Below are 22507 nucleotides of genomic sequence, written 5' to 3' on the forward strand. Positions count from 1 at the left end.
GCCATATCAGATCCTCGCTCCGAGCAATCAGTGTTAGTAGCCCGTTCCCTAAGGACGGTTTGGAGGTGGGACACCATCAGTGGCAGTAGGGACGTTAAGGACAGCGCTTGGTTGAACTTGGCGAGGCCAAGGACGAATAGCTCTGGCCAGCATTTCTTTAGGAGAATCACTTGGATTTCAAACCTATAACAAAACAAAGCATAGAAATGATCTGATATCACCGTGAAAGAATCAGCATCTGTTCAAAAATTTAATTGAACTGCCTCTGTGACCGAACACTTACCATGCTGGTCTGCCACGCAGAGGTCCCGGGTTCGATCGGACCGGGAGAAATGTTTGTAGGGCCTACATTTATTTGTCTCGCGACTTTGGGTGTCCTTTGTGGTTGTCCATGTGTGCCCATGGAACTCGTGATTTATTATACAGGGAATCGAATACGTCTCATCTAGCGTTCACAGGGCTAACCGGTCACATGAGTCCTTTTTATTTTTCAAATTTTACAAAAAGTATATTTATTAATCAAAACATGGCAGCACAACATATCATAAACTTGAGTACATTTATTATCCGTGCACCGCAAAAGGTTTTCAAACGAAAGCAGTATTTTTCTCATCTCAAACACACTCGTTTTTGCCGGATATTATAGGATTGGCCTTTTTATAAATACATCCTCATCCTTCTAGTTCAGACATGTATGCCAAGGCCGATCTTTAGCTCACGTTTCCGTCCACATTCGCTGTACATAAATTTGTGTCGTCATTCTATTAACGTCAAATTGTCGAAGTTTTCATTTTTCTGTCCTTTTATAACACACTTTTTTTATATAAAAATGTGAGTGCGCATTGGACCTCCATCGCAACAGATAAAAAATGACGATGAGGTCGACGATGGAGCATACACAGGCTGTATATTTGAAAGTGAGACATATTCCTACATGTCATAGTAAATCATGTTACAACTTAACATAGACATATACATTGAGGGTAGTTGTAACAGAAAGTTGAAATTTAAAAGCAGTCTTAATTTTTAATTTATTTTATTGGAATAAATCATAATTTAATTATATTTATGATCAATAATAGAAACTAACACTACAACCCACCCGCTCAAGTGTTATCTCCTTCCTATTCCTGCAAGAACACTGAAATGGAGCAAGTCGAGAAATCACTGTCACAAATGATGGAAATGTTTCAAACTAGGATGGCCAACTTTGAGGCAGAGCTGCAGAAATCTCCATCCACATCATCCGCTACTACAGCTACAGGTTTGGCTGCTGACTTCTCTTCTTTTAAAGTTTTTGTCACCCATTCGCTCAATGCTCTGCAGACACAAATTCGCACTCTTTCAAGAACTGTTGACAATCTTGAGATGCTGGGGCGCCGGAAGATGTTAATGATCCATGGTCTTCCGGAGCAGGAGAATGAGGACACAGCTCAGGTTGTGGTTGAGATGGCCACAAACAGTCTGAAACTAGGAGACTTTTCTCTTGGTGGTATAAAGAGGTGCCATAGGATGGGGCGGCCCGCTACTGCATCGAGGAAACCCCGGCCAATCATAGTAAAATTCCAGGAGGTCACTCTTCGTGACCAAGTTTGGTTCAGGAAATCAAAATTGAAGAATTCTGGTGTCACTATATCTGAGTTTTTGACTCATTCACGTCACTGCACTTTTATGTCGGCACGACAGAAGTACGGTGTTAATAAATGCTGGACAGCGGCGGGCAACATATATGTCCTCGGCTCTGACAACTCTCGTCGACGTATCGATGACATAACCGAGGTAAATGAGTTGGAAAAGCCGGTCGCTGCAGCAAAATCGCCGAAGAAGGTTTCCTCGAAACCCAGGCGGGCCGCCGTCGTCAAGAAGTAGTGAGTTTGGAAATTAATGAGTTTGGAGTTCGTGCTGAGACGTAACGGGATTCGTATCATAATTTATAAATTTCCGCTTGCTGACCCTCTAAAGAACGTTGTATATTGTGTTTATTTTGTAATTTATTTTTGGAATACCTGTTTTTTGGTTCTTAACTTAATGTCTAAAAATTTAATTGTAAATGTTATCTGTCAATGTCAGTCACTTACCATTCTTTTTATAAGGGTAAGGCAACGGACCACGCTATACAGCCTATTCTCGTTACACTGATCTCATGTTTACTTTTTTTTTTTAAATGTGTTTTTGTTTATTTTGGTTTGTAATTCTTGTGTTGTGTTCCCGTTGTGGCAATTAATATTTTTGTTATGCCACTACGAATTAGTGTTCCTATTTTGTTTGTTTTTTTTTTTTGTTTTGTTGTCTGGAATTCATGCTATTTCTTGTATTCTATGTTTTCTTTTATTTTTTACATTTTGAACACTTTTTAGCGGGTGGGCAGTTTTGTGGTTGTGCAACAAATAATAGAACTACTTTTATTATTAATATTAACATATTTTATATTATTATTATTATTATTATATATATATATATTTTTTTTTTTAAATATATATATATATATTATCATATTTCATTTATTTTCATATTGTATAGATATTACATAATATTTATATAGTATTCAATTTTATTTAACTTCATTGACACTATTCTTTATGTTGTCTTTGGGTGAGCTTAGCGATACGGACAGCTTCGTATCGATAAGCAGTAGTGATAATGATAGCTTTTCTAGTATTCCTTCTCTAGCTGATTCACTCAGTTCATGTTTTTCCGATGTTCCCAATAATTTCAACGTCGTACATATTAACGCACAAAGCATTCCGGCTCATTTCCCAGACATGCTTGCAAACTTTGACTGTAAGAATATCCATGCTATACTTGTTTCCGAATCTTGGCTCAAGCCATGTCTCCCTTCTACCTCTTATTCTTTGCCAGGCTTTCACCTTATTAGGAATGATCGCGCGGTCGGTGGTGGGGGTGGTGTTGCTATATATCTTCGTTCACACATACCGTTCTCGGTAGTTGATATTTCGCCACAGCCCACGACGACTAGCGCGACTGAGCACCTTTTTATTGAGGTGACCCTTCACCGCTTGAAAATCCTCCTAGGAGTCTACTATTCACCATCTTCACGCATTAACTTCTTTTCTTCTTTTGAAAGCAAATTAGAACACCTTATTCCTTCTTACAGTCATGCAATAATTATGGGTGATTTCAACACCTGTCTTCTTAAAAATGATTTCCGATCCTCATCTTTTCGTACTGTTGTACAGTCGAACAATTTGTTCATTCCTTTATTAAATGCTACCCATAATTTTCCAAATTGTACTCCGTCTCTTCTAGACCTTATCATTGTCTCTTCTCCAGAATTTATTGCTCGGCATGGACAATTTCCTGCTGATGTTTTCTCATACCACGATTTAATTTTTCTTTCATATAAAATTCGTCCTCCCAAAGTGAAGCCGAAAGTTCTAATGCTGCGCAATTTTGCTGGTATAAATATGGATAAACTCCGCGAGGATGCCGCCGACATTGATTGGTCGCAACTTCTGAGCTTTAAATCAGTTGATGAGAAACTGGAAAACTTTGTTTCTAGTCTTATACGTTTGTACGATGTGCATGCGCCAGTACGTGCGGTAAAAATGAAGCACCACCCCTCTCCGTGGCTCACTGAGGATATAAAGCGCATCTCTGAACAAAAAGCTGCAGCCAAAAGCAAATATAAGTTCAGGCCTACCACTGTAAACTGGGAAAAATTTGTAAAAATTCGCAATTACTGTAATAAGGTGTGTAGGAATGCACAACGCCAACACGTTCATAAGTCTGTTGAGAATGGTGAACCGGCTAAAGTTTGGAAGTTTCTCAGATCGATGGGGGTTGGAAAACAACGTCAATCATCACCATCTAATAATATCGACATTAATCTCTTAAATAAACACTTTTCTTCGACACATTATTTTGATCCTGCTTTGAAATTTAATACTTTGAATCTTCTTTCATCACTTCCAACCCTCGATCACTCACCTTTTTATTTCTGTCAATTGTCCGATTGTGATGTTAGGAAGTGCATTATGTCAATAACCTCCGATGCTGTAGGAAGTGACAGTGTTAGCCGCAAAATGATCCTTCCCATCCTTGATGAGATCATCCCTGTCATTACGCATATTTTCAACCACTCCATTACAACTGGTATCTTTCCAACGTCATGGAAAGAGGCTCAAATTACTCCTTTGCCCAAGAAAGTTAACCCAGTGTCCTTCTCCGAATTTCGACCAATATCTATATTGCCTTTCATGTCTAAAGTCTTTGAGCGCCTTGTCCACAAGCAACTATCCACTTTTCTATGCAAGAATAAGCTCATTAACTCGTATCAATCTGGGTTCCGTCCAGGCCACAGTACCACTACAGCATTGGTTAACATTACAGATGACGTTAGGTCGGGTATAGAGCATGGAAAGCTTACGGTTCTTTCTCTGCTCGATTTTAGTAACGCTTTTAATACCGTGGACTTTGATATTCTGCTTGGCATATTACGCTCTCTTAACGTATCTCCAACGGCAATTGACTGGTTTCACAGTTACCTGAGTGGTCGCCGGCAGCGTGTTCGCATCGAGGATTCCTTTTCTTCTTGGTGTGATATCACTGCCGGGGTCCCTCAGGGTGGCGTGCTATCTCCATTGCTTTTTTCAGTGTTTATTAACTGTATTTCCGTAAAAATAGTTTCGTCCTATCACCTTTACGCAGATGATTTGCAAATTTATTGTCAAGCCTCTCCAGATCATCTTAATAATGCCATTAATGTTATCAACGCTGATTTGGAACATATCAATGACTGGAGCAGGTCTTATGGGTTAAGGGTGAATCCTTCAAAGACACAGGTCATTGTACTTGGTAGCTCAAGTATGACTTCAAAAAATACAGTGGTCACATGTCCCACCAATTACGTTTAATGGTGTGAACTTGCCTGTCAGTGATTGCGTTAAGAATTTAGGAGTGCTCATTGATAGAAATCTCAGCTGGGGTCCTCAAATACAAGAAGTAAGTCGCAAAATGTTTGCGTCGGCTGCATCCTTAAGGAGACTTCGAAATTTCCTGCCTATTGCCACTAAAACTTCACTAGCACAATCCCTTCTTTTACCTCTATTAGACTATGCCGATGTCAGCTACCTCAATCTCACTGAAGAGCAACTGAATAAACTTGAGCGACTCCAAAATTTTAGCATTAGATTCATATTTGGCTTACGTAAATATGATCACGTGTCTGATTTTCGTACTAAACTCAAGTGGTTGCCAATTCGCCTTCGCCGGAATGCTCATACTGTTTCTCTTCTTTACAATATCCTATTTAACCCCACTTCTCCTGCTTATCTTAAAGAGCGTTTTACCTTCCTTCACGAAACTCACTTGCGTGTATTGCGATCATCGGAAAACCTAAAGCTGCAGATACCTATCCATTCTTCGAAAGTTCTAGATAAATCTTTCTCGGTCCAAGCAGCTCGCTTATGGAATGACCTACCGGAAACTATAAGACGTGCCCAATCGCTTGATAAATTTAAACAATTGGTAAAGGAATATTATTTATCACTTAGTTGAAGTATTTATCATCCAAATTCTAAAATATATATAAGTAGTATATTATCATAAGTATATTCTATGTATTGTATATGTATCGATATATATTTAGTATAGTAGTTATGTGTATGTATGTTATTTATGTAGTAAGTTTTTATTAAGATTATTAAGTTCAATTTATGTATCGTTGCTGCTTTGTGCACCATTAGCTGCCCTTCACCTGTATTTAATTAAATTCTATAATAATCTGTAAGGTTGCCTGGTAGAGATCGCTGTTTAGCGATAAGGCCGCCGATTGTACATTTCCATTAACTTATATATTGTAATGTTTCCATTTGTTTTGTGTGCAATAAAGCTTATTCTATTCTATTCTATTCTATTCTAGACTAAAATAAAATTAGGATATGGGATAGAACAAAAAATAAATTAACAAATGTGTTTTGAAGTGTACATAGGAATAAACCGTTTCCCTTTACGCTTGATTTCGAGTGCGATGGGAATACTACCAAGCGAGTGCCGAGTGAGACAGCAACCATAACAATGATTTCACATTTACGTTTTAGCTTATGTCAATTATTTTTTACTTGAACTATCATCGAAATGTTTTTCAGTTATCATTAAATAAGAATTGAGGTTTTTGGCGTAGTGAAAATTTTAAACCAAATTATTGACAATGATTGATTTTTTAGTTATTTACAGTTTATTTGAGCAAGTGTTCAAAATGTCCACCGTTTTCCACAATACATAGTCTAGCACGGCATAGTAAATTTTGTTTTAAATTGTACAACACAAACACATTTTGTCTCACAGTATAAATTGCTGAGATAATCCTCTTATGCAACACTTCGACACTTCATCTCCTCCGCGTAAACTCCGATTTGGGAACATTTCAATAGCTTGCCTCACACTATCACCACTTATTGCGTAACCACTTATTGTCGCACCATCTCAGTCAATTCGACGTTAGAATAAATATCCATTTTGCGGCGATCGGGCGAGAGGAAGTACAAATAATTTACGTGTCTTCGTTAGATCAAGGTCGCGCGTGCACTGAGCAATTTCGCGTATGCGCCCGCGCCCCCACCCCCGACCTGTGCTTTGTTTGTCGCCGCAATATTAGTGACGTGCATAGATTTCGATAACTAATGTTGTTCTCAAGAAGTAGTCGATAAAAAAAAATTAAAAAAATATTTTTTGTAAAGTTCAAGTTCCTTAGTTAATTATTTCTTTGGGTTCAGAATTAGGAATAAAACGCACTCTATAAGTATGTCCCACTTTCAAATATAGCCTGTATACATACATATTTATTGATCATACGTTTTCCAAGATTTTTTTTTTTTTTTTTTTATACCTGACAGGCAAATGACTCCACTCCACCTGATGTTAAGATAATGGTAAATTGCACCATGAGATTACACCCTTACGTCTGTCTGTTGAATTTGCACTTAAATGTATAAGTTTCTTAGACAATTACCATAAATTTATTACTCCATTTTTAGGGGCCTCAAAGAATTCTAAAAAATGAATTCAGTAATTGGCACGTGCCAATTACTGGTCTTAAAATGGTTCGATTGGTGTTAGTAAGCACAGCTGCTGTATAATACTCACGGCAGGGCAGCGGCGGCCGGCACGGCCAAGAGCCACTTGGCGGCGGCGGCCAACAGGCGCGCGCCCGCCTCGCACACGGCGTGCAGGCGCAGGTGCGGCGGCGCGGGCGGCGGCAGCGTCAGGCTCAGCTGGAGGGACTCCGGCGTGCTGAGGATGCTGGTGTCGGCCTCCACTGCGATTCGATGTCATTCATGGGTATTCAACGCGTCTATTTAAATTGGACACACGAAACTATGTGTCACCGTTTCGCTAGCCAGTAGCTATTCATCCCGAGAACATGACGCATACTACTGTATAGAAATAACGGGTAAACTCAACGAAATTGGTACCCCGCAACTAGCGATAGGCGAGCCGAGTTATTTAACTCGAGTTACTCCCACTATCAACTCAACTCAAGCTATCTGGAGTCGGATACTTCATTCATACAGCGCGTCGGCATTCGTTCTCAATCGGTCGGTTAGGCGACCTTCGGAGCACATTCGATGAATCGTCGGTTCGAGTTGTACTGGCGGTTACTGTCATACACCGAGTCGAGTTAACTCGAGTGAGCGCTTACGTCAACTTGAGTAACTCGAGTTGAAAAAAATACAACTCGTCGCTACCGGCAATGTCTTTCAGCAGCAGTTTAAACAGTTGTTCGATAATGAGTTATAGAATAAGTAAGTATAACGTATTGCGTAATTTGTTGTTGTAATAATGACCACCTCTATTTATACAAATACATACTGAGCAACCAGAGAAACATTTTAGGTGATTGGTGGAGAACTGGAAGGCGCAGGTACACAGAATGTATAATATGCCAACAATTGGAATATATATGATTAATAATTGAATTTCATACAATTCCATTGCAAAACAATCCATGTTCGCTTAAAATTTTGTTCTATACACGAGTTTGTACGAATTCGACAAAATTGTATGTTACAACCATTGACTTACAAATAAATGAACGACGGGTTTAATACAAAAACCACGAAAAAAATGTCCCAAGTCAATCTATTTAAACGTAGTGACATGTAAAGGAATATGAAAAAGCTAAAACGTTGAATTTAAATTCTAATGTCATCGCAGTACTGTCTAATTTTGCTTGCTTCGCTGTCAGTCGAACAAACGAAGACTAAAGCGTGAATGACGCTCTGTATACGATTTTAACGCCCTATAAGTTCGGACACTTTTTAGCGCGGACCCGACGTCCATGTAATTGTAAGTCAATGGTTACAACTGATTTTTCAGTGGTTTCGAGATGTGCTAATAATGAAATATGGTCTAACAAAACTTTAACTATATTCCATTATTTACTACAATTTAAATGTAGTTAAACAAACAAAGCTGTTCTAAAGGTTGATGCCATTCGACTAAAAAGTAAGTAACAGTCGATTTTATCTGTGATTTCAAGGGTGCCAGTTACTGAAAGTTGTAAATTTTCGTAAACAAAGTCACCTTTTAAAACTTGTCTAATTACTCAAGAAATACCATGTATATTAATTTACCATCGTTCTGAGCTGTGTCCGCGACTTGTGCAGCGTGCAGCGCCGACAACGGCACTTCGGGTGGTGTCGCCCCATACGCCGACTGCAGGTACTCGTTTATTGCACCTGTAATGTCGACAACGTTGTACACTAGTGTGCCAAACAATGACACCGATTACCTGGTCTCAAATAAGTAAATTTAAGAGTACGTGGAACCATTAATGTCGTAGATTTGTTGAATGTATAGTGTTTTGGATATATCGTCGTCTTCAGTGAATCGACGATAAAAATGTGGTGTAAAATGTAGTAAACGCAATAATGTTTGTAGTTAGCATTTTAATTAGTTAAATTACACCTCTTTCAGATACTATATTACTATATTTGAGCAAGTCAGTAAAAACGAAAGTTTTCACTATAAGGTGACGATATAGTGATTGTTATTTTGCATTTAAGAGCCTAGATCAATTTTGGTTTGGAAAATTGATAATAATTGGACATAGTTATGCAAACTAGAACCAACCCACAAAATGTCACTTTCGAGATAATTAGATTTTTGTAAAAACAGTGTGAAGAAATAAACAGGTAAGTTATTTGAGACAAACAAAAGTGAGTTATGTGTATCATTGAGAATGATATACGGAAACTATTATATTATATAGCAATAAATAGAAAACGTTATGTATCTTTTTATTTCGTTTACGAGAACCATGTTCTACTTTTCGTACTGAATACGCTAAAGATCTATATTACTTCAGGACATGTGACATGGATCCATTTAGCATATTTAAAAAATACATTAAATGAGGTTCTTTTTAGCTATTAAAAAGTTACTTATTTTGGGTTGGTACCCTGAAGGGCTTTAATTTTCTCCGTTTTGGCTTGGTATATTGCCAGGATCTTTTGTGAGCAGGTAAAGGACACGTCTGGTTCTACCTAAATACATAACTCAATTTCACTCGACGTTTGGGTTGGTTCTTGTTTGCATAACTATGTCCAATTATTAATAGAAAGATCGAACACTAAGGGTCGTATTCTAGAACTCTACTCAATATTCAAGTCAGGATTTGAGTATTGCTGTGAGCACTGAAAATCATACTCAAGTCCTTGCCATTAGGGTAGTATTTTCAGTGCTTGAAATCATACTCAAGTCTGCTCAAATCCTGACGTGAGCGTTGAGTAGAGTTCTGGAATACGACCCTTAGAAAAAAATCCTTCGATCCGGCCGGATTCGAACCGACATCTTCTGGCATACCGTGCCAGACGCTATACGAACTAAGCCACGGAACGAACCAGCGGACCTCACGAATTATTCTATGTGCTTGCGTCGTGTCTTTGTATTTTGGTTTTTCAACGACTTTTTAGCCATTAACCGTATTAATAATTATAACTATACTCTAGCCAAATTCAATGTAGAATGTTTTATAACAAAACGTTGCTAGGCAACCAATGATGGCATAGGAAAATAACATTTTTTCAATTCTCATTATTAAGGCTTGATCTGCCCACGGCTTGCTCCCTCAATTGAAATTTAAATAGGTAAGTAGGTATGTAATTGGGTTATGTAGAAGTGATACTTATCTAGTCAATTATTATAAAGTTTACAAAATATCTATTGATACGTATAATTTAGGAATTTTTTTTGCATCTTACTTTATATTTACTGTTAGATGGTAGGTAATGGTAGATGAAAAGTATCAAAATTGTAAGATTTTATTTGATATTAATTTATTACATATTATACCATCCAGCATCTTTTTCCGATTCTGAACTTGAATTACCACCAGAGCTCGAATGTTTGCAATCTCTCCCTTCAAATCAAAAAATCACTAGGGATGACACAGTTTTACAAATAATTAATTGCTGGTCATTTTTAGGTGATTTGAAACTTCTCTTGAGTAATATTCATTATAAACACGACTTCAACATTTAATATTATCCATAATCTAGTTGAATTTCATAGGTTAATATTGAAATTGTGGTAACTGTGAAAGAGTTTGAGATGAAAACCCTAAAAATCATATGTTTTTGTTTGTTGACATTTATTCTACATCGAATTTGGCTAGAGTATAGTGGAGTAATTTCACATAAAAATAAAAAATATATTTTTTATAATATATATTATAAAAAATTAAATATCAATTCAATAAAAAATTGAAATTGATAATAATAAAAAGATAAATGAAGACTAAATTATCATCATAATCAACCCATTTATACGTCCCACAGCCGGGCACGAGTTACCTCGCAGGCGAGGGTTTAGGTCATAGTCCACCACGCTGGCCCAATGTGGGTTGGGGACTACGCGTTTTCCGAACGTTGTAAACTTTCATCACTATGTTCAAGGTAACTTAAATGTAGCACATAAATTCCGAGAAGCTTAGAGGCCCCAATTTGCACCCACGACTTCTGCTTGACAGGCGATAGGTCATTTAGGCTACCACGGTTACAAAGACTAAATACGAGAAATCTTACCAAATTGCCCCATCTTTAATAGGTTCTTAGCAAGCTGCGAATGCAGCATGAGCTGTTGTCTCCTCGCACCTTCCAACTCTCCTCCCACTCCGCCCACCCCTCCCACCCCACCTACGGCGCCGCCTAGGTAGGGAGACACTGAAAAGCGATGGAAACTGATTAGCTAGGTATTTATTATTTCAAAATTAATCACCTATTACCAAATACCTTACTTATGTAGACAAAAAGGGAGGTTTTGAAACAAATCTTAACTGTAGTCAATAACATATCTCAGGGTAAGAAATGTGAATTTCCATTAATTTTACATTGTATAGAAAAATATACATTTTTTTTGTTTGTGATTCAGGATATATTTGTACCATACTGAACTAAACACGGTGAACTTTTTCAACAGACTTTTAAAAAAAGGAGGTTCTCAATTCGTCTAAAGTATGTTGCGCGATTATTCCGGTATTCTTTTTCTTTTATCGGTATTATCTTTTTTTGTTGGAAAGAGGGTACCTTAGTATTGGTCCCATTTAAATTTGAAGAAAACATTCCACTTGTTAGGGTGGCAAACTAGGGGATGAATCCGGTTTCGAGGACTTTCTGGTAACCGAAATTAATAAAATTTGGCAATTAGATGTAATTCCACGAAATTTTGAGGTCGGTTTTTATTCACAAAAAAGTTATAATTGGTACCAATAAACAGAATGTTACTTGGTGCCAATCATTGACTTACAAATATGTAAATGGACGACGGGTCTAATACAAAAACCACGAAAAAAATGTCCCAAGTCAACCTATTTAAACGTAGTGACATGTAAAGGAATATGAAAAAGCTAAAACGTTGAATTTAAATTGTAATGTCATCGCAGTACTGTCTAATTTTGCTTGCTTCGCTGTCAGTCGAACAAACGAAGACTAAAGCGTGAATGACGCTCTGTATACGATTTTAACGCCCTATAAGTTTGGACACTTTTTAGCGCGGACCCGACGTCCATATAATTGTAAGTCAATGGTGCCAATAAATAAAGTGTTGTTGTTACCCGGGTTGCCCTTGTTGAAGGCGACAGCGGCGGCGAGCGCGAAGTTAATCGCGGGCGCCGCCGGCGACACGGCACCGAACGCATCTGACGGTTCTTCTTTGGGATTTATCTGTCAAATAAAAAATATGTTTGAATAGACTGCATGATGAATATCTTTTATCGCTCTCCATGTAGCAGAAACCCACTTGATTTAATATGACCACAAGTTACAACAGGCAAGTGATGTCGCAGACCTTACAATCGATTGAGAAGTTCTGGAGTAAGTGACTACCGATTGGAAGGGCTGGTACAAGCAGTAAGTAATAATTTGAAGTACATTGCTTGGTGAGTCAATAGGTGACACCAAGAAATGTACTTTTTCTTTTTTAGCTAGTGTATACAGGTCATAAAATGCGTTCTTGAATGACTCAATGATCGTTGTAAACGACTTGACCAAACTGGTGTTATAAGAGAAGCCTCATACTGGACCTTCTGCCCTTTGTTTTCAACATCATTTCAGCTGAGAGATGTCCACAGCTGGACATAGACAATGCATCAATAAAGCCCGGCTTCTCCAGTCAGTCGGTCCACTTTTCATTGGCACTGATTTTAAGACTTCTTTTAAGAAGTATGGTTTGACAACCGAATTCATTTGAGCAAAGAATTAAACTTATTTGTTCAATATACGTTTTCCTATTTTCTTTTCTCCATGACAATAACTTACTATTATAATGTACAATAAATAATGTAAATAACCATGATTTTCCTGTCAATTTTGGAGGTTTAATTTTTTTAATTTATGTTATGGCTTTGGATTTAAGTCCTCAGCCGCAATATCAGAGATAATAAACCTAAACAGCAACAAAATAAGTAGTAGCAAAATAAAACTAATAAATTACTTAATTAAGTGGACTATCTTGCTAGGTGTAACAAACTTTGCGTAGGAAAATTTTAGGCAAATAAATATCATTCACTCATTCACTCACTGTTACTAGCTAGCTAGATAGCAAATAATATAAACAGAAATAGACGAAATAAGGGCCATATATTCCTGGTAACACATTAGTGATACAGTTCTTATAAATATCAACTCTTGTTTGCACTGAAATATAGACAGGCCAATCACTGACCTGTGTGTACGTCTCTGTATATTCCAAAAAATATTCTGTATTTATTGTAATAAAGATAATATCTCTGACAATGCCGTGCTGTTCTATACGGTGGTGTGGGAAAAACAATAAAACATCTAATTACAAAACAAAAGGAATCACATTTCATTGGTAATTAAATATGTAATTTTGCAATTTTCGTCCATTATAGCAAAGCTCAAGTTAACTGGCCAATTTAAAGTGAAACAGTTGACAGCGCAGTTGTCACAGTAATGACATGGCAGAATAGTTTTCAAACAAATTAAATGACATTTCGTCTCTATTTCTGGTTATATACTCGATGCAAAAAATACATACCTGGCCCTGTCCAGCTAATCCTAGCAGCTTGGAGTAAGCGGCTTGCCGTTCATGGCCGTCACGTTCATTTTTTCCTTTGTCGACAAGAGGCTTCCGCTCGTGCTGGACCGCTGTCGACAGTGTGCAAGAATTACTGCTCATCGTGTTTTATTTAAACCAACTTGTGTAAGTGTGTTCTATTGTAATATTCGCTTTTACATATCGAGTGACACATTGTAAATTAAAAAAAAAAGAAATGTATAAATTAAACTTGTCAATTTACATTCTCCAACTCCAACCAAATGGATCAGAAGTTAGCATCAATCCTGTAATGTAAAACACCTATAAGGACCTTGAAAGAACTTTTACAGGATGTTATTATACTGTTATTGACATTTTTGATGATGAGAGAGACCTGGTGGGATTTGAACCCACGTCCATGCTGCACCGTAGCTCTAACCATTTGCGCCACGGGTCCAGTTACGGCTGCAGTGAGAAGGTTATTCAATCTGTCACTAACACATAGGAGAATTTCGCAGACTCTGTAACTGGACCAGTGGCTTTGATGGGTAGCGCAATGCTTCGGTGCAGCATGGACGTGGGTTCAAGACACACCGGGTCGACGAAAATTTTTCCGTGTGTTCGATGTTTGTATTCATAATCATACTGTTAGTTTTCACATTTACCGATTATCCGGACTATTGTAAGGAATAAAATGTTTATTGATTGAAGATGGATCGTAAATGTTTTTTTCATCAACTGGACATAATTTTCATATTCGTTTTACAAAACTACTGTACGCAATTTTTAACCCTGACATTGGCAAAATCTTGTGGAATTCGATAAAGAAATTGGAATGGTTATATCTTGTAGTTCATTGTGAGAATCTCGGCGATTCTGGGGAGTTAAAAATAATATGTTATAGATACTCACAGTCGCTGCGCATGCCGCATGCCAAGCACTTCTGTAGCCGACAGTACTGGCAGCGGTTGCGATGATGTTTGGTCACTTCGCAGTTCATGCTGCCGCGGCACTGGTAGCCTAGCTTCTTGCGAATCGAGCGCTTGAAGAAGCCTTTGCAACCTAGGGAGAATAGATTTTAAATGTCATATACTTTTTCGAATAGTTGTAAATTTAAAAAAAAAATTAACAATTATGCTCTTTTAAGTTATAATAACTTTCGAGAGACTTGTACAGAAAGTTCGTATTTACATTGAATGTACAGTCAAGAGCACATTAAGCTCGCCACTTTGTACTTTGGACCGTTCTTATCGTAAGCAGCATAGAGTTGGATTTAAGTCTTAAGTGTAAAGCTTGACGTGCGCTAGACCCTGAAGCATTTTCCATTAATTTCATTATAAAATGAAGCATTTCTCACAAAAAAGTGAAAATGATCAAATTGTTAGTTTGGCCCTTACACTTAGGACAGATCGAAATGGCTAACCGATTACCATAGAGCGTGGAGTAAATCCGAAATATTGAAAAAATAATAAAAAGTTGTTTAGTGATGAATGTTCATAGGAACTTTGTATGGCAGTACGTGTAGACACAATAGAGGTACACATCAGTTGTGTCTATGAGCACTGCAGTAATGCTTAGTTTGGAGACATATGTTTTAACTATGCACACAGTTGTCAGTAGCTGAAATGAGTGAGAGTACAAAGTTTTTTGTCCTAAACTTCGTAAACTTAAAACTTTTGTAATTAGAGCTATAATAATAATAACAATAGACTCATTTATTTGTGTTGAATACAGCGATATATTCTATCATAGTCTGAATATTATTAACCATATCATACTAGTAATACCTTTTGTCACTGTTTCATGTGGTGACATGGACAAGAGATAGCATAGAAAGGTCAAACAAGTCAGTGCAGAATTGGAAAGGTGACATTATCAGGGCCGCTGGGAAACACTGGTTGGATATCACAAAGAAACACAGAGAAGGCCTTCTTCACTCTAAAGGGAAACTTGCAAATGTAATTCTTTTTAAACATTATTTATTTGATTTCACTGATAAATCTATATCACATAGTGATGAAATTGATAGTCTGCCTTTGTTTGAAGTTCAGTTGACTGTTTTTGACACTTATTCTCTGTTTTGTAGGTATAATAGTTGACGAGGTTGTTATTAAAGGTAATAATTAATAGAGAGAACAGAAGCAGTAGAGCTCCTGTGAAAGGGTTCGTCGCAGTAATGTGAGCATAATTGCGTTCCAGTTTTAGAGGTTAGGGGTGCTGGTATGTCTCAGGGTGACGGGCGGAGTGGCAGTGCCCCTCATATCTCTGCGATATAAAGAGAGAGATACTGCTATTCTTGCATAGCAGTATCTCGCGCTTTATGTCGCTCTCGCATAAGTCCGCCCTGTCGTGCTATTGAATGGCACTGCGTTGCTATTGACAGGCAAGGCGCTTACCATAATTTAAAAAAGAACTTCAGGTAGCATGTTCCAGCAGCAGACCACTCTGTTGCTGAAGAAGCTACTTGCAGCAATGTTTTGGCAATAGTTTGTGATGGTTACAAGTTTTCTTCTTTTTTTGAGAATATCTTGTTATTAGAAAGGCTATATATATTATTATAATGGGGCATTATAATCAACACAATCACAACAGCTAATTTTGTTATCTACTTACCCTCACAGCTTATAGCCCCATAGTGTCTTCCTGAGGCCCGGTCTCCACAAACAATGCACAGTTCCATCCCCCCCACCTCACTCCCTCCACTGTACTTCATCTCCATCTGATCTTGTCCATCCATTGTTTAATCTGTAATCAAATACAAATACATGACTTTTTTCTACCAAGTGAGGGGACGAATAAGTTGTGTGTATAAGTGACACGCTTGTCCCTAACAGTTGCAGTGCCACTCAGAGCTTTAATCGCAAAGATTTGAGGGGCACTGCCACTGCGCCCGACACCCTGAGACAAGTTGATAAGGCCCATGTGCCTGTAATTTCACCAGCACTCTTACCCTTCAGAACCGGAATATAGTAACAGGCAGTAGTTCCTTGGACAAACTCTTTAACAAGAAGCTCGACTGCTACTAAAACTCGCAATGAATGCACCACAAACAAACCCACTGAGGAACATTATCAACTATAGTAGAGCAGATAAGAACATCACTGACTAAAAGTTTCTAGTTGTGGTAATAAAAGACTGGGAATAATCAAATTGTGGTCAAATGGTTATAGAAATGTGAGATGCTTTGCAATAAGATGAGTAGACAACATTGTCAATGTCAACATCAACCCATTTACAAATTAAATGAGATTTATTTGAATAGGTTATTACAGGATGGTCGTTATTACATTTGAGTTCATCTATTCAGCCATTATACCAAAGCCCATAGTCCTTCAACCTGGGCCAATGTAATTTGAGAATGTCACACATTTCTTCAAAGATTATGAATCTTATATAAAACTCATTGTTTTCAAATTACATTTCACACATAAATTCTGAAAACTCAGAGGTGTGAGGCTGGATTCATACCCATGGCCTCTGCTTGAGAGGCAGTAGGTAAAACTACCTATACATTCTTCTATGCCTGACTTATGGGTGTGAAACATGGTCACTAAATAGAATTATAGATAGACAAGAAAATAATTGATGTGCTTCTGTGGCATCTGTTGCATGGGCCGGAAAAATGGAGCGAAGTAGTCACCTATTGGTACCTATGTGATGGAAAATATATTAGAGGGTGTCAAACGCAAAATAGGCGCCTTAACATCGAGTTGCAGACACCAGCCGTTTACACCAAGAAGAGGGTGTCAACATCAAAGGTGGGAGGACGAGCTGAAGTTAACTGCAGGCTTATGTTGGTGCCTATGCCAAGAGGCACGCTGAGTATATCTCTTAGATATAATGTAAAAATTTAAAATGCAATATAAAATTGTAATGCAAAAAGTACTTGTAATTCAGCTTAAAAGGCCTAATAAATAAAATGGCACAAGCGTTGGGAGGCATATCCCCAGCAATGGGCGATGATGATTTTCTATAATGATCTAATGAATTACTATTAGATAATTAGTCTTTTTAATCTACTAAGGTAAATAATGAGTGACCATACTCTACTCTGTCCATCCACTTTGAGATGAGAACATCAGGGAGGTGTAGAAAGGCAGGATGTGATACGATTTCAGAAACTAGTGGTTACAGCTTATATGCAACAATGCTATCATATTTCAATACACAGAAAAAAATTCAAGACAATGAGTAAAATTGTAACAAAAGAAGTATGTCGATTGTACTATACCAAAGGTACCAGTTACTTTCAACATTGTAGGAATATTTTAAATAAACTCAATTCATTTATGGATCAAAAAGTTCCAAGTTTTCATTATAAACTTAGAAGAACAATTTATTACTCAAAAAACCAATGTACCATCTGCTCTCAACAGGTATTGTAATGTGTCCTCAAAAAGTACATGAAAAGCCTTTCACTTACGAGTGGGTATGGCATTTTGAAATTATAAGAAAAACGAGGAAGTATTTGGTATTCCGAAGTAATGAAACGTGTTCAGTGCACACTGGCTAACACGTTGCAGTTGCAACGAGCGTCCGTGCCCATCGGAGTGCGAAATAAATGTATGAAATCACTACCATCACGATAGGTATACAGTTATGTGATGCTTACCCGTGATAGGATGCACTTATAAAAAAAATCACTTCTTGCACTAATTTCTAAACTAAACTCACTTTAGTTGCAGTTTATACGAACTTAATTAATTGGCGGATAGTTTAACATGTATTTTGATTTGATGAGAAGTTTGAAAAGCATTTATTATAGCAAAAATAAAATATAAACAGCAGCCATTGCAGCTTGCACCGAAACAAAAAGAAAGAATGACGGAAAGAACGACATGAGTGAGCAGGTGAATCAAAATTGACTAAAATGAGCGATCATAGAGTTGGGACATCAATTTTTAAATCTGGCAATGTTGGAAATGTCAATGTCAATTTAATGTCAAACTTTGACCGCATGTGATTTTGTTGATTTCGTGGATTTTACGCAATATTTTCATATGAAAAGAGTTATTTAAGTACTGTATAGTGTTTTCAATAAAGTATATCACTATGGCATGTTCGGAAGTAAACGAAATAATTGATAAGTTTAATACTTTAACACAAAAACCTGTAAAATTCTTGACCGTTCAAGAGGACTTGAAAGAGGATATCAAAAACTTGGTAAAATCGCTTTACGATTACACCAAATTACAGGAAAATGGTGGGAAAAAGGAGAAAAAGAGTGCTTTGTCAGAGTTGATTGTCAAAGACTTCGATGAGGAGCAGATTTGGCAACAAATTGAGCTTCAAAATACTGAATGTTGGGACCAACTTGTATGGGACGTTGCCAACTGTATGTCTTCAAAAGACGCTTTGAAATTCCCTATAGAGACCCCGACTCGTGTAGAAAACGAGGTGGAAAACGCAAGCATGACTTCTGATGACCAGGAACAGTCAGGTGATGAAAATTATAAGGAAATGGAAATAAAAAAGAAAGTCGCTAGAAAACAGAAGGTAAAGGTTAAGTCATCAATAGTCGATGATAAGTTCTTCAAATTACAAGAAATGGAGAAATTTCTGCTTAAAGAAGAGAAAAATGAAGGAAAAGCAGGATCAGATAGTGAAGAAGAATCTATTGATATGTTTGAAGATATGGATAGTGAAGGAAGTGAAGAAGATGAAGATGGTAAAGAGATGATGTATAATGACTTCTTCAATGATGGAGAAGGTGATTTTTATGCAGGAGATGACAATAATGAAAAAGGTGCCATTATTAATGATGAAGACAAAGAAATGGAAAATGAAAGATCAGATTGCGGAAGTGTAGATAACCCAGTGAAAGAACAGCCTAAAAAGCCACAAAAGAAAGTGAAATTTGCAGATTTAAGTTCTGACGTTGATTCTTCAGAAGAATCTGAAGGTGATGATGAAACTTCAAATATGAAATTGAATGGTAACAATATGGAAGAAAAGAAATCAGACTTTGAACTTCGTCAACAGAGACTGCAGCAACAAATATCCAGATTAGAAGAAAAAACATTGAAGGAATCTCCATGGCAGTTGAAAGGTGAAATTGATGCATCAAAACGTCCACAGAACTCCCTATTAGAAGAAGTGGTTGATTTTGATTTAACCAGTCGACCGGCTCCTATAATAACTGAAGAAACAACATTAACTTTGGAAGATATTATTAAACGTAGAATTAAAGATAAGGCTTGGGACGATGTGGTAAAAAAGGATAAGCCTGTTAATGATCAGTTGAATTTCCGTAAAACAGAGGTCTTAGACCATGCCAAAAGTAAGCAAAGCTTAGCTCAAGTGTATGAGGCGGAATACTTAAAACAAAAGGCAGCGTTATCTGGAGAACAGGAAGAGGAAAGAGAATCGGAAACTCATACAGAAATACGTAATGCCATGTCTAAATTATTTGCAAAACTTGATGCATTATGTCATTATCATTATACACCAAAAGCACCGCAAGCCGAGGTTAAAATTGTCAGTAATACACCTGCGATTTCTATGGAAGAAGTTGCACCAGTTGCGACTAGTGATGCAACATTACTTGCTCCTGAAGAGGTAAAGAAGAAACGTAGAGGAGACTTGATGAGTAAACAAGAAAGAACACAGGCAGATAAAAACAGAGAGCGTAGAAAAAAGAAGAAATTGCAACGTAAAAAGGGCCAGGTTATGAAAGTGACTGAAAACAGAAATACCAAAAAGGGAGTAGAAACAACTGATAAATCGTTGAAAACTTCAAAAGCATTCTTTCAACAATTGAATGATAATGCAACTAGTATAATTAAGAATAGCAAAAATAAGCGTAATGTTAAGAATAAAAGCCAATAAATTAATATTGTTATTGTAAATTTAAAAGATGAGGTTTTTATAGAAGTAAAATCTATTTTCGCGACTTGTTTGTTTTTTTTACATAGACAAATACTTTTGTTTTACATGTTTTTGGCTTTATGTAATGAATAGTCAAACCTAGTGACACCACAAAAATAAATTGAGAAAAAGGTGAAGAAGTAGTGTGTCTCGCGGTAAGTAAGTAACACGTCTACCCATTCAGAGCTTTAAATCGCAAAGATCTAAGGGGTATTACGCCAGTCGTGAGCGGCAGTGTCTAGTTTCAATAGCTCACATTACTGCTTGGCGGCAGCCATTCCCTGGAGGAACTCTGTCACACTGCTACTGAAATATTTATTTTAAAATAAATATTACAATTGTAAGTCACATCCATTCATGCATTTTAACGTATTAAATTACATAACAGCAGGTTATATAAAACGTTAAAATGACACTAGGTGGTATGTCATTTATTCCTTAATTAGCATTGACTTTATAAATGGACTCTGCTGTTAGGTTGAGTGTTAGCTACAAGGTGTTCTGTGAATTAGTGCGTTCTTTGGCTAATTTCTTTACTTCATAACCCCTGTTGACTTATTTTATGTGTCTATTTAAGTAGTTTATGAGTGTTGTTAACTGTATTGGTAAGTAAAAGCTTTATAACTTTGTTGTAAATGTCCGATCCTCCCGATCCGGGGGGAGGCGATGCTGAGCCACGTGCTCAGTCATCTCCTCGCCTGTTTTCGCAATCTCAGACTGAGGTAATGGAAGTAGATAAGATCATCCAAAGTAGGAAACGAGCCCCCACTGACGTGCAATCATCTCAACCTCCCAAAAAAACCAATACCTCACAGTCTGTTCCGTCCACCCAATTGACATTCACCAACCCAGAATTCTTAAACAACAAAAACAAATACATGGCACAAGATATCGCCCCATTCATTGTTCATGTGAACAAAACAGTGTCGGATCCCTCTTCCGGCACCGCATTACGCCCCATTAAATTTGGCCATTTTTTGTTTAGGAACAATGTTAAAAATATTGTCAGAGATGGTATCAAACGTGTTGGCAGAAATAGAATATCTCTTGAATTCAAAACTTTCAGTGATGCTAATGCTTTCCTTGACCACCCAGCTCTTTCTCCAGCCAAATATGAAGCGATTATCCCAAGTTACAGCATAACTAGAATGGGCATTGTCCGACAAGTTCCAGTTGAATGGACACTGGAGGAGTTAGTTGAAGCAGTGGAAGTTCCAACTGGTTATGGCGCTATTGTTAAGGCACGAAGACTTAATAGGAAAACCCATGACAGTAATGGGTCACCTGTATGGGTTCCCACCCAAACAGTGGTACTAACTTTCTCAGGTCAAAAACTTCCCTCCCATGTGTACTGTTTTTTCACCTCTCTCCCAGTGGAAATATATGTCCTTCCCACAATTCAGTGCAATAAGTGCTGCCGGTTTGGACACATCCAAACTCAATGCAGATCGGAGGCTCGCTGCTTTATTTGTGCACAAACTCATGAAGGCCTACATTGCACCAAGGAAACTCCAACCTGTTTACACTGCTCTGGACGTCATAAAGCCACTGATCCCTCTTGCCCTGAGCAATCAAGGCAAAAACAAATAAAATTGGTCATGTCCCAAGAAAATATCTCCTACTCTGAAGCATCTGCCAGATTCACCCAAGTGCGAAGATCTTTTGCTGATACAGCGAGGTTTGATTCAAATGAATATCAACCTACACCCACCACTCAATATACTTCTTCCTCCAATCCATCACCCCAACTCAGATCTCCCCAACACACTTCCTACCGCAAAACAGTAGCTATTCCCAGGCACCAACCCCTCCCAGCTTCTAGTACAGGGTATAATCAACAAGTTCATAGAGACATAGTTATGTCTCCTAGTTCTCAACTAGGAAATGGATGTGCACTCCCAAATAACTCCTCAATGCCTAACGATAACTTAATTTCTCTTCTCCTCTCGACCATCATTAACCTCTTAGGGCGTTTTAGTGACGTCCCCCTACCGAACAACCTCAAAGATCAACTGTCTCAGCTCATTCACCTCACCTGCTCCAATGGCTCCCATTCTTCAGTGGAACTGTCGCAGCAGCAGGAATAAAGAAAACGAAATTCAATTCCTACTTAATAAATACT

At 37.6% G+C, this 22507-nt stretch overlaps 2 protein-coding genes across 2 annotated transcripts in view; one reads left to right on the plus strand and one right to left on the minus strand.

Moving 5' to 3' along the window:
* Positions 1 to 18293, minus strand: part of LOC113228952 (orphan steroid hormone receptor 2-like) — a 65790-nt gene extending 47497 nt beyond the window's left edge. The window contains exons 1-9 of the mRNA XM_026462394.1: positions 18131 to 18293; positions 16132 to 16263; positions 14431 to 14580; positions 13519 to 13628; positions 12074 to 12182; positions 11046 to 11183; positions 8595 to 8699; positions 7105 to 7276; positions 3 to 183 (exon numbers count right to left, since the gene is read on the minus strand). Of these exons, the coding sequence (XP_026318179.1) occupies positions 3 to 183; positions 7105 to 7276; positions 8595 to 8699; positions 11046 to 11183; positions 12074 to 12182; positions 13519 to 13628; positions 14431 to 14580; positions 16132 to 16255 (1089 nt within the window). The 5' untranslated portion in view covers positions 16256 to 16263; positions 18131 to 18293. The remainder of the gene's footprint in view (positions 1 to 2; positions 184 to 7104; positions 7277 to 8594; positions 8700 to 11045; positions 11184 to 12073; positions 12183 to 13518; positions 13629 to 14430; positions 14581 to 16131; positions 16264 to 18130) is intronic.
* A 277-nt stretch (positions 18294 to 18570) lies between these two features.
* On the plus strand, positions 18571 to 20346 carry LOC113228985 (U3 small nucleolar ribonucleoprotein protein MPP10). Its single transcript, XM_026462451.1, has one exon. The coding sequence runs from the start codon at positions 18571 to 18573 to the stop codon at positions 20344 to 20346; it is 1776 nt and encodes a 591-aa protein (XP_026318236.1).
* Positions 20347 to 22507: the final 2161 nt, after the last annotated feature.

The sequence above is a fragment of the Hyposmocoma kahamanoa genome, unplaced genomic scaffold (assembly GCF_003589595.1).
Source record: "Hyposmocoma kahamanoa isolate Upper Pololo Valley unplaced genomic scaffold, ASM358959v1 263, whole genome shotgun sequence".
Taxonomy (NCBI): domain Eukaryota; kingdom Metazoa; phylum Arthropoda; class Insecta; order Lepidoptera; family Cosmopterigidae; genus Hyposmocoma; species Hyposmocoma kahamanoa.